The 13,619-nt window shown below is 32.5% G+C and overlaps 1 protein-coding gene across 2 annotated transcripts in view; it reads left to right on the top strand.

Moving 5' to 3' along the window:
* The window catches only part of LOC108211797 (type IV inositol polyphosphate 5-phosphatase 3), a 30,667-nt gene extending 17,334 nt beyond the window's left edge, over positions 1-13,333 (top strand). For both annotated transcript variants that reach the window (XM_017383483.2, XM_017383486.2), the window contains exons 4-10: positions 10,068-10,144; positions 10,341-10,445; positions 10,520-11,309; positions 11,528-11,712; positions 12,124-12,232; positions 12,766-12,908; positions 13,024-13,333. In XM_017383483.2, coding sequence (XP_017238972.1) covers positions 10,068-10,144; positions 10,341-10,445; positions 10,520-11,309; positions 11,528-11,712; positions 12,124-12,232; positions 12,766-12,908; positions 13,024-13,237 — 1,623 coding nt within the window. In that variant the 3' untranslated portion in view covers positions 13,238-13,333. The remainder of the gene's footprint in view (positions 1-10,067; positions 10,145-10,340; positions 10,446-10,519; positions 11,310-11,527; positions 11,713-12,123; positions 12,233-12,765; positions 12,909-13,023) is intronic.
* Positions 13,334-13,619: the final 286 nt, after the last annotated feature.

The raw sequence follows: 13,619 nt of genomic DNA, 5'->3' as shown, positions 1-13,619 counted from the left end.
GGTGGAAGTGATTGTCTTGATGATGTAGCCTCATTGTTAGAATTTAGATTTGTATTTTGAAATGCTCCCCCTAAATTTGACATCTCATTATTCCTAGATTGATTGGAGTTTTGAGATATTATTTCGACTGATGAATCCAGAGGAGTTTCAACTGAAGCTTCAGCTGTGTTTTCGATGGCTGTTGACTCATCCATCGAAAGCTCATCAGTTGGAATATTAATTCCAGGATTAATTGCAGCATTTTGAACATGATCATCACAATCATCATCACTATCATACAAATCACCTTCACCTTCATTATCAAATCTGAGATTGTCATGAAATTCTTCATCTGAGAGACCTTGAATCTTCTTATCATCAAATACCACATGGATTGATTCCATAACAATGTTAGTTCTCAGATTATACATTCTATATGATTTTCCATTAGAGTATCCAAGAAAAATAGCTTCATTTACTTTGGCTTCAAATTTCCCAAAATTTTCACCTTGGTTTCTTAGAACATAGCACTTGCATACAAAGACATGAAGAAAGCTTATTGAAGTTTTCTTTCCTTTAAACAGTTGAAAAGGAGTTAGGCTGTGAGATTTGGTTATTAATTAGATATTTTGAGTGAAGCAAGCAGTGTTAACAGCTTCAACCCAAAAGTAGGTTGGCAATTGAGCTTCATTCAACATGATTCTTGCAGCCTCTATCAAGGTTCTATTTCCATTTTGCTATGGTGTTCTTGGTGCAGAGAACTCATGTGTAATTCTCTTTTCTTCACAAAATTCTCTCATCACTGAATTCTTGAATTCAGTTCCATTATCACTTCTGATTCTTTCAACCTTGACATCTGGATTGTTATCTAATGCCTTGATGTGATTGATAATGATTTTCCCAGCTTCATCCTTAGAATGAAAGAAGAAAGTCAAAGTGAACTTTGAAAAATTATCAACAATTACTAGGCAAAATCTCTTCTTGGAAATGGACATGATATTAACAGGTCCAAATAAATCTATATGTAGAAGTTGAAGTGGCTTCACAATTGATGAAAGAACCTTGCTTTTGAAGGAGCTTCTCTTTTGCTTTCCTTGTTGACATGCTCCACACAGACCATCTTTGGAAAATTCCAACTTTGGAATTCCTCTAACCAAATCTTTCTTAACCAATTTATTCATTGTCTTGAAGTTTAAATGAGACAAACTTTTGTGCCATAGCCAACTGTCATCTGAGCTTGGTTTGCTGAATAAGCAAGTGATTGAATCAGATTTAACAAAGTTGAAATCAGCTACATACACATTCCCTTTTCTTTGTCCAATTAGAACCACATTGCTGTCATCTCCCTTGGTGACAACACAGGCTACGGGAGTAAAACTAACCTTGAAACCTTTGTCACATAGTTGACTAATGCTAAGCAAATTATTCTTAAGACCAGACACCAATGCAACTTCATCAATGATGACATTTAATTTTGCTATCAAGCCATATCCCATAGTATATCCTTTGCTGTCATCTCCAAAGGTAATGCTAGAGCCAGCTTTCTCTACAAACTTTATGAGCAGGGAAGAATCACTAGTCATATGCCTGGAGCAACCACTATCTAAGTACCACAAATTCTTCTTATTGTTTCTCTACACTCATGTTTAAAACAGATCAAGTTGATTTTGGTACCCAAATTGCTTTGGGTCCGGATTTGTTAGTCTTAACAGCTTTTTCCTCAGTCTCAACCTTTTCCTTGGATTGAGATGACTCAATCTTTGGTTTTGGTTGAGCTTTTGGAACATCAGCATTACTTCTAACAACATGCATATTTGGCATTTGAGGCATGTACACATTGTTTATACCAGGCATGGTTGAGTGAAATTGAGGCAAGTTGAAAGCATTGAAATATGGATTAAACATATATGGCATGCTTGACTGAGAGTATGGATTGTGAGGTAATAAACCAGGCATCATGTTCATAGCAGATAAATGCAAGTTTGATCCAGATGGCATAGACATAGGCATGGATAAATTAGGAGCAATCACAGTTTTACAACTGGCAGACAAATGATTGACACTACCACATTTACTGCAAGTTTTCCTAGGAGCACTAGCATTGGGAGTGTAATTAGTGTGTTTGTTAACTCCAATTTTACCATTCTTATTGTTTCTTTTCTTTTTAGTCTCATCTGATTTAGTCTCACTAACATCCAATTTCTTCTTAAGCTTTTTATCAAAATAGTGACTTTTATACACACTCTCATTTGTCTCAGAAGAATTACTCTCCCCCTTAACAAAGTTCTTGTTGACAGGTCCATATTTCTTGTTTAGTTTCTTGAGAATTTTCCTGTCAACTGATGAGTCGTTTTTCAACGGATAACTTTCATCCGTTGAACTTTTTGTTTTCAATGGATGATCATTATCCGTATTCTCATCAGTTGAGATGATATATGAAATCTCAAGAACTCTTTTGTGTCCCTTCCACTCATTCTCAACAAAAGTCTCTCTGCCTTGAATGTTGATTGTGTTTGCAGAAACATCTCTTCCAGATTTCTATCTGGTAATTATCTCTTGTTCCTTATCAAGCTGTTTCTTGATCACTTCTTCTCTTTTCAAAACAATCAAAAGATCATCTTTGGCTATTTGGCACTCAATCTTCAATTTCTCAAGCTCAATAAATTGAGCCTCTAACACACTGTTTCTATCACTAAGAAAAATGTTTGCTTCCTTAATCCTACTGTTTTCCTTAGTGAGAGATTTTAAAGAGACATGCAAATGATATAATTCTGTGGACATTTTGTTGATAGTAGCATTGCATTCATTTTTAGTTAACTCAACCAAGTTAGTGGTGAATACCTAACTGTTGTTTGCAGTATTCTCTTCTTGATCTGTGGAGTTGGCAATAAGAGCAAGATTGACAAACTCCTCCGCTTCATCAGAATCATCTCCAGCTGCCCAATCATCCTTTGTAATGAATGCTCTTTCTTTTTGCTTGTGAAGCTCATAATATTTCTTCTTGTAGTCCACACTTTCATTGGACCTCTTCTCAGCTTTAGTCTTTCTGCATTCATTGGCAAAGTGACCTGCATTCCCACATTTGAAGCATTTGAATTTGGATCTATCCACCATGCTTCTATTAGACTTGGGATTGCCCTTGAATGGCTTTGCTGAATTAAAATTCTTTTTGAATTTTAATTTAGCGAATCTTCTTAATAGGAAGGCCAAATGCTCATCAATCCCATCAGTATCTTCACCGGAATCAGCTTCTTCTTTCACTCTTGCTTTTCCTTTCCTTGACTCTGAGCTCTCTTCTTTGACCAACTTCTCAGTTTCTTCAACTTGTGATTTTCCTTTGTCCTTGACTGAATCTTCACCAGATGCAACTAGAGCCACAGATGAGTTTCCTTTCTTTTGATTCTTTTCAATCTCATCATCTTGTTCCATTTCAAGCTCATAGGTCTTCAGAGTTCCATACAGTCTCTCAAGAGTATAGTCTTTAAATTCTTGAGTGTTTCTTAAAGAGACTGTCATGGGTTTCCATTCCTTAGGAAGAGCCCTTAAGAATTTCAACTTTGAATCTTTAACCTGGTACACTCTTCCATAAAGCTTCAGACCATTTAATAGCTTTTGAAATTTGTTAAATGTGTCACTCAAATTTTCACCAGCTTTGAAATGGGATGACTCGTATTGTTGAATCAGCAACTGCATTTTTTTCTCTCTTACTTGCTCATTTCCTTCACAGATTATCCTGATGGTGTCCCAAACATCCTTGGCACTTGTGCAGCTGATTACACTATCAGTCATTTATTGATCTAGACCATTAAACAAAATATTCATTGTCTTTTTATTCTTGTGCACTTCTTTAGTGTCTTCTTAAGAATATTCATTGATAAGCTTAGGAACCATTTTGCCTGCCATGTCTCCATCAGCTCCAATACTGGTACAAACCTTCGTAGGAACATGAGGTCCTTTTTCTATGCTGTTGACATAGCTTTCATCAATTGATATCAAATGCAAATGCATTCTTACTTTCCAGTGAAAGTAATTGTCTTTGTCAAGAACAGGAATCTTCACTCCAGCATCCTTCTTTCCCATCTTTCATCAGTAGTGTTGATCTTTTTCCCTGTTTGTTGGGAACCTCGTTCTGATACCAATTGTTATTTTACACTAACTATCAGAAAGATTGTAGAATGGGGGGGGTTGAATACAATCTTTTACAAATATATAAAAGATTCAAGAACAATAACACTAAAAGCAACAGTATAGAAAAACACCAAGTATTTGAAAATACGGGTGAATTGAATGATCCACTCGTGAGATTTTATATAGATGAATCTGTGGATTGATTACAATTCTCACAGCTGTAGGTTCAACACTCGAACTATTTCTAACACTCAGGTTTTCTTACAAGAATATTTGAACAAGTTCAACTGATGCTACTAACTGATGTGCTAGAAATATTACCTTTATAAATCGCAAGCGCACGATCACCGTTTTAATATTTAAGATTCGTCCACAGAGATTAAAATTATTTTCGCGAACCTTTTTAGTTATCTAGGCGAATTAGAACGAAGTTTTGAAATTTTGGGAAATTATGATTTATTCTAATTAAAAACTAAAGAAATAGTTTAAATATCTAAATTAACTAATTAAAAGATCAAAGTTAAAACAATAGTTGATTAAAATATGAACTTCCGATTTGAATTTGAAGCAAAATTAAAAAGTAAAAGAAACTAGAAGGAAACAAAAATAAAACAAACAGACAAACAAAACTCAGCTTTTGTAATTATCAAAATCCACTATGAAACCATGCCATTTACTTGTTGTTCTGATTATAAAATCTACGCAGCACTAACAACTTAATTAACCCACCAAAACTAATTAACACAGGATTCAAAATCAGCAAAAGCAAGCCTCGAAAACTCATTACAAACCATATTGACTTCACACCACAAAATACTTGAAATAACACGAAGGCACGGCGCTAAGACTCGACCAAATAAATGGAACAAACAGCTACAAATCACAGCCTAAACGCAGCAGCAAAATACAAAACAAACTTAGTACCAGACTCGACATACTACGACTCGGCGAAACTGCAAGCAACCTACAACTTCAGAACAGCCAACTCAAACCACAATTCTGAACTCGGATGACTCAGTAATAGACTCGCGACTCGTACTTGACTCAGCAGAAAAGAAGCATGGCTCGACGCAGAAAACCAAAGCTAAGAAACTCAGTAACAACAGCTATGATTCGATTACAAACAGAACAGGGGCGACTCGATAGACTCGGTGAACCCAGAAAAGTGGACTCGGAAAACAGACTCACTAGCCTCAACTCAGACGACTCGGCTACTGACTTAGACTAGAACTCGACGGAAACGCAGCTAATGCAACTCTGTAATACAAACCCAGCAAACTCGAACACAAGCAATGATTAGCCAAGAAATCGAACCCAGACTCAGTTACTCGAACTAAGCTCAGGCTTCCATTCAGACTCGACAAAAACTCAAGAAGACGCAGCAAGCAACTCAGCTAAATGAAAGTAAAGAGAGAGGTGACTCGGTGAAAAATGACTGGGGAGTAAAACTCAGTAGTGAACTCGGACAAAAACTCAACACAAACAAGTACAGAGCATATGCAGGTGTGTCGAAACTCGAAAGAAATAAAGCAGGGGAAGTGTTTTAATCTAATAAAACTAAAACAGGGGAGAAAGGGTATTATGTATAACCAAAATAAGAGCAGGGGTCTATGGCTTGATTTCGAGGTTAAAACACTGAATACAACTGCAACTTAATCTACTCGGTTGCCATGGAATTTTTATAAAATTATTTTAAACTATTTTCAGAAACTAAACCCCCACACAAATGATCTTTTGTGCTAGAGTTTAAGATTCATCTAAAATTTAAATCTAAACATAAAGATAGCTATAACTAATTAATGGCTCCTTCCAATCTACAAACAACTTTGAATTCTTTTGTAGTTAGAGGAAGATTTCGTAGCCAAAGAAAGCATAAAGAACAAGAATGTAAGAACAAAGGATAAATCTTGCATTAAAATATTAAAGTGTTTACAAAATGATAAGAGAGCATACAAATTAAAACTAGATCTAGACTATAAAAGAGAGGCTACTAAAAAGAGAAAATCCTAGGTTAAAAAGATGATGATTACAAGTAAAGGGGGTGGGGTATTTATAGCTAGAAATGTAGGGTTTAGGGGTAGGGTGGCTAAATCTAATCCATCCATGTGTGATGTGTGTTGGGTAAATCATAGCCATCCATGTGCCCCCTTTCTTGCCAACTCTCTTTGATTTTCTTCTTTTCTTTTCTTTTTCTCCCTTTTTTCTTGCATTTTCTCTTCTTTATTTATCTACAATTTCCTGAAATAAAATAAATAAACGATTAATACTACGAAAATAAACAAAAAATAGGCACTTAAATTTGCAAAAATATGGACTAATCACTAACTTGGTTATATACTCCAAGTTTAAAAAGTTTAACTAGAATACAAAATTTGCACTCTATACTAAACTATGTTGCACGATTTTGTCTTATGCATGTCTTCTGTGATGTCTTCATCTTTGACCATCTTCTTGATTTGATCCAGATTGCATTGCATAAGATAAGTATGTTTTTTGTTCTTCTTTATTATCCTAATCAGGCTTTCATGTCTATTTTAGTGTAATTCGACCCATGTGACTTGCCAATATTGAGCTCTTGTCACTTTCAATGGCTATTTGCTTCATCCGTTGAAAGTTCTCTCATCTATTGAATGAATTACAGACTTTATCGATTGAACACTGTTCTAGTCTCATCATTTGAAAGCTTAGTCTTCATCAGTTTAAACATAGTGCACTCTTCATCAGTTGAATTGCTACAACTCATCAGTTGAATATCTTTCACTTAGACAAAATTACATGGTATTGGATATTTACAATTAGCCATCCTATTCTATCCATCCGTTGATAATTCTCAAGACAAGTAACATTACAATTACAAGTGATAGAATGATAAAGATTCTAATTTAAACATGTTACAAAGTGTTTATGTTATCATCAAAATTATTGATTCCTAATATATATATATATATATATATATATATATAGAGAGAGAGAGAGAGAGAGAGTTCTACTCCAATAGAAACCAAATTAGCCTAAAAACTAAAAACCAGTTTCTGGACAATTTTTTATCACTATTTTTAACTACAAAAATCACTAATTTGTACATAACTTATCACTAATTTATATATAGCACATCTCGCGGATATAAATATATATACACACATATATGCAATGTATATGACCATCATCTTCACCCAAATCGTAATAATGGACCTCTTACACCATTACTAGACGTTTCCATGACTTGCCACCATTGTCTATCATCACCAATAGTCACATACACTTTCCATCATAATTTACAAAACTAACGACTACTTACCATCATCATACAACTTCTCTTGCGGCTTCCTACCGTCAAGAACCTTCCTACGGATGAAATTGATCATCTATAATCGATTATCAATAGTTTAGATAAGTAGATTTTCTCAATTTTGATAATAAAAATCGTTGTTTACATACTGTATAAAAACAGTGATTAGTGCAGTATAAATTAGTGATACCTGTAGTTATAAATAGTGGTAGGGAAACTGGTTTCTAGTTTTTATTTTAAGAGTGGTTCTATTTGATCATGAGCCTATATATATATATATATATATATATATATATATATATATATATATATATATATATATATATATCCGTGTATATAAAATTTTATTCTGGATTCTGTTCAGGATTCTATAGTATTTCACAATAATAATGTGGATGAACCTGGATGTTAGATTTCATATATATTAAATTTAAATGTTGTTTAACTATGTCATTATAATCTTAACACATAATTTATTATCAATCTAATAGAGCAACTGCTAGTAATTTAATTTGAAGACTAAACTACCCTTGCTCACTATATATATTAATATATATAAAGGTTATTATGGACTTTTAATACTAACCTATTTATTAGACATTAATGCCTATTCATTAGTATACATTAATAACTTTATAATCAAAACTCCGATACAAATATGTATATTATATACAAATATGCATATTATATTTGTAATTATGATTTAATAAATAAATAAACAAATATTCAGTAAAAAGCGGGAATAAGAAAATCGGTGATTAATAGAAATGATTAATAAGATTATAATCTTGAATTAATTTAATATTATATATATATAATCACTTTTTAAAATTTTATATTTAAATCTGTCCCACGATTATCATTGACGTTTGATACTGGCCTATTTATGAGACATTAATATCAATTCATTAATATACATTAATTATTTAAAATTAAAAGTCCAATACATATATGTATATGATATTTATATTTATTATTTAATAAATAAATAAATATCCCTATTGTTAAAAAGCGAGAATTCAGAAAATCGATGATTAATCGATTAATCATCCGCTTTTTAGAATATATAATTATTATTATTTAATAAAATTATATATATATAATTATAAATATAATATATAACTATATGACTAAAACTCCAATATGGCAAAAATCTCATTTTTATAAAATATTCAACAATTTTAGGTGGGTGGTAATTTAATTATATAATAAAATTTTAAATTATGTATATTTTTTATATTTATAGTTTAACAAATATCTTAATATCTAGAATATACGTGTATATAGAGAGAGCAACATAACATGACTTAAAATATGAACCGAAACATCTAAGTAGCTACATGAAGGGAAATGAACCGGGACTCCGTTACTAGCGCCGAGGAGAGTGGATTAAAGGTTTGAAGAAAAACAAACACGAAGTTTCGTTTCTCAGCAAACTGTTCACTGATGAAAAAGCAGGTTTCATTCGATTTTTTTTATTAGATGATGGAAAATTAAATATCAAATTAAATTTTTTATAATACAAATAATGTTAATTTAAAAAGAACAACAAAGAGATGTAAGAAATATTGAAAAATAATTTAAAACAACCCCAGCTTTGCACGAGTTAGAAAGCTTTCTTTATAAAAAATAAAGTGTTATGATAGTGTTCTTCTTTTAAAGTGTTATGTGTGTGTGTATTCCTGCTCCATTACAAATCTTTCTTAAGCTAAAGAACTACAAATTGAAACAAAAAATTTCTAAATCACATCGAAATATTGCACATATGTTATGCAATATATATATATATATATATATATATATATATATATATATATATATTAATTCTAATTGATTAAAAAAATTAAATCATGCCAAATATTAATACCCTGCAAGCCACCTTATATATGTGATGATGCTCAATATTTTTCCATCTCTTCTTTTTGCTAAGTATTTTTCCATTTCTTTAGAAATCAAAAAAGAAAATAATGATTTTATTTAACTAAAACATATGTAAATTCATATCATAATATATATTTAAGAATTTGCTTTTTAAGAAAATCAAAATTTAAAACATGATCGAATGTTAATATGTAAAAGGTTTTTATAACTAAACAACAATAGTTTAAATAAATATATCAAGGACATTAGACTTTTGATAAATAATAAATTTAAAAGTTATATAATCTGGTGCTTGACATGTATTATAAGTTAGTATATATTATGTATTTGCATATTAAAAAAAGAACACACAAAATATAACTTCAATCAAAATATTTTATTCAGATCAATCTAGCTTTTCTATAATTTCAAATTTTAAAAATGAAATTCTGAGGTTCTCCTCTTGAAGTGTATATAAAGAGCATAAGTTTAATAACTTGTAAGAATGAGCGGGTGGTGGTTCGGTGTTTCGAAATAAATCATATGCTCTTGTTACAGGATTGTTTTTTTAATCTTCATATGTTTGTGATTTTGAAATACGTCGAATATAGTTTAAAACTTACATCAAATGGACAGTTGACAACAAATTTGGTATCACCATTATAATGTTGGATTGGATGAGTTTTTCAATCAAAACTGACATGTATATTGGTTTAAGATTCAAGATGCTCTTATGTGATCTGTGCATGTGTGTGATTCATCTTAGCCCATACAAAAAAATCCAAGTTTAATGCTGTATTTCACTTTTAAGCTTGAGGCACTTCCGAGATTAAGAAGACGAAACTCGGAGACATTCAGGACAGAGTATATAACTGCAAGAGAAGTCAGGTATGTTCTCGACTTTTTCAACAAATGATAAATAATTCGAGTATTGTAAACAAGGGTGATGTTCCTCTTGAAACCATTAGCCTAACAACTTTAGAACCCTTAGCCTTGTTTCTAGTATTAATTAGGGTTCTGTTGTAGAACTATATATGCAAAAACATTGATGATATTTAATTGGTTTTGCAATGTGTTTTATTAGAATATTTGCTGGGACGTGGAATGTAGCATGTCAACTTCCAACAGATGATCTAAATATTGAAGAATGGCTAGATATCAATGAAGCTGCTGATATCTATGTTATTGGGCAAGTATCAAATCCGTTTATATTTCTGTTGGATTTACTTGAATATCAATTATAAGCATCTTGTTTCTCTACAGACTTCAGGAGATTATTTCATTAAATGCCGGCAATATCTTTGGTGTGGAAGATATTCGACCTATTCCCAAATGGGAACGCCTCATTCGCGAAACCTTAAACAAAATTCAACCTGTCAAAATGAAAGGAAAATGCTATAGTGATCCTCCTTCTCCGTCAAAATTTGAGCAATCTGAAGATTTTTCGCCTACAGGGGATGAGGCATCGGTTGAAAGCGATGGTGATGAGCAGGAGGAGATATTTATGTCTAAGAAGGAGTCTGATTTTAAAAATAATTATCAAGTGATCCGGAGAGATGAGTTGCTTCCAACTGCAGGTGCTAATTTAAGTATTCTACTTGATGAACAATTATCAACCCACTTTTATGCTCCAAAAACATCAAAAGCATTTGGTGACCGAGTAAAGAAAAGAGTGAGTAAGAAAGAAATAGTGGGTTTAAGCTGGGCTGAGCCACCGTTGGATCTTCTGGCTCATTGTAATATAGATAGGACCACTTCTCTTACTAATTCCAAGTCTTTTAAAGCTTTCAATTCAATTAATTTCTTAAAATCATCTATGAATGATGACACTAGTCCCAAAGGGCAGCCGCCTGATACCGCAGCTTCTACCTCAAAAGTTGACCTCGAACCACTTGTGAATTGGAAGAGGAGATCCCACTATGTAAGGATAGTGAGTAAGCAAATGGTGGGTGTTTTCATCACTATATGGGTTCGACGAAGTTTGAGAAGGCATATCCAAAATGTGAATGTGTCTACTGTTGGTGTTGGTGCTATGGGTTACATGGGAAATAAGGTTTGATTATCTCTTTGTCATTTTTATTGTTTAATTTCACTACAGCTTTTTGAATATTAAGTATGCTAGTCATGAGGACAATACTATTGGAGCAAGGTTTGTTGGGTATCATTAGATAACTTTTCCAATCTGAGATACTATGTAATTTCCTGCCAACTATCCTGAAATATGGTTGATCAACCTATTTACCATAATCATCTTATGTTTTGATGTGGCAGGGATCGATATCAGTCAGCATGTCTATATACCAAACTCTCTTCTGTTTCATTTGCACTCACCTCTCAGCAGGTGAAAAAAAAGTTGATGCAATTAGAAGAAACGCTGATGTGCGTGCAATACATTCCAGAACCCATTTCAATTCATTTACAACCATTCCACTTCCTAAGAGCATCTATGATCATGAGTGAGTCTCTGAATTACTACCTTAACTTCTCTAGAAAGATCAAGAGGTTTTCCTTTTTTTTTACTAGAAATAATAAATGAACATTTTGGAAATATATAAAAACCCGAATATGAGTTTAGAAATAAGTAATGTACTCCTTCTGTCCCATCTTTCTTGTACACCTAGCTTTTAATCAGTTATAATAAATAAGCTACATGTTACCTAATGTTTGTATTGTTTCTTAGAAGAATTAACAAATTTGACATATAATTTATCATAATAACTTAATGTGACCAATTTTTGCAAGAAATCAAAGAAATGAGACTAGAAAACTCGGACGGAAGAAGTACTAACCTTTGTGTAGCAGATGTTACTTTTAGCAGTTGAATTCATTTTGAGGACTGAGCTTAATATTGCTTTTTCACTTGGCAGGAGAATAATATGGCTAGGTGATCTTAATTATCGCATAAATTTGCCTTACAATGAAACACGAAAGCTTATCTCTACAAGTGACTGGACTAAACTAATCGAACATGACCAGGTAGATACCACTCATTTTTCCTTGGTTTTGTATGTTTTGAAAATTAGAAATTATTACACTAATCATCTAATATCATTCCCGCATTATAGTATTTTATTGAATCAAGTCTGTTATGTTGAACATGGGCATCTAATCAGATTGTATTGATCAATATCCTTACGTGGAAAATGATTAGCAGAAATTTCATTAGTTACGGGCTTCCTAATTTTAAAGATGCTTTAGAATAAGCTGGCAGTAATTTATCTTTCTCTGCAGTTTAAAACAAAGTATGCTTAATTAATCAAGAACACTGAACTAATACAAGAGATAAATGGGATCTAGGCCGTAGTAGTTGTAGCAGAAGTATATTTGTATGAGGGGTCACCTTCTATTCTTTATGAAAAAGGCATGAAATGATTTAGGCATAGAAAGCTAATAGTCTGATAATTGTTGTGTGACTGTTAAGTTAATGTTGATTTTGAAACTGAAACTCCTTATTAGGATGGTAGTAGATGCCTAAATCTGAACTATTTAACAATCTTCTTATTTAACAGCTAGTTCAAGAATTTAAAAAAGGCGGGACATTTGATGGATGGTCTGAAGGCACTTTAAACTTCCCCCCAACTTATAAGTATGAATTGAATTCTGACAAGTATCGCGGAGAAGATTCAAAAGAGGGTAGACGAACTCCCGCATGGTATGTGAAAGTTTTTTCATCGCCTCGAATCTTGTTATAGCTATCATGGGCGATTATTACATCTTGCTACTGGTATTATTCATTATGTAAATGCATTTCATGTTAATTCTTTTAGGTGTGACCGTGTTATATCATTTGGAAAGGGAATCAAGCTTATAAGCTATGGGAGGACTGAGCTTCGACTCTCTGATCACCAACCTGTGGCTGCATCTTATATGGTAGAGGTTGAGGTTTTTTGCCCAAAGAGATTACAAAAAGCACTTAAATATACTGGCGCTGAAATCGAATATGAACTCAATCTTTTAGATTATGAACTAGGAAAGATATAGGATGTGACCCATACTAAAAATAAGAACCATATGCTTCACATTATGTTTCAACCATGTTAAACTCTATTGCACGATTTTAGCAGCGTTGTTTGATTCCCTGTTAATCTTGGTTGGTTTGACTTATTATATCTCAGTTTCAATTAAGGCAGCTTATGAAAGGGGTTGATACAAATTAACTAAAAATTTCTTTAGAAAACACATATAAAAAATATTATAATTTATTGATTTTAAAAAAATTATAGATCGAAAAAAATATTGCACAACTTTTGGCTTCAGTTTGGAACCTAAGTCATTAATTAATTTTAAATTTATGCAAACGGCTCATGTGCAACGTTTGACTGAAATACATTTACGACTAGTCAAAATTTAAACTTTGGGCATT

This window comes from Daucus carota, chromosome 3 (genome assembly GCF_001625215.2).
Source record: "Daucus carota subsp. sativus chromosome 3, DH1 v3.0, whole genome shotgun sequence".
In the NCBI taxonomy this organism is placed as follows: Eukaryota; Viridiplantae; Streptophyta; class Magnoliopsida; order Apiales; family Apiaceae; genus Daucus; species Daucus carota.
The sequence above is the reverse complement of the archived record's forward strand: the minus strand, read 5'-3'. Positions and strand labels throughout refer to the sequence as shown.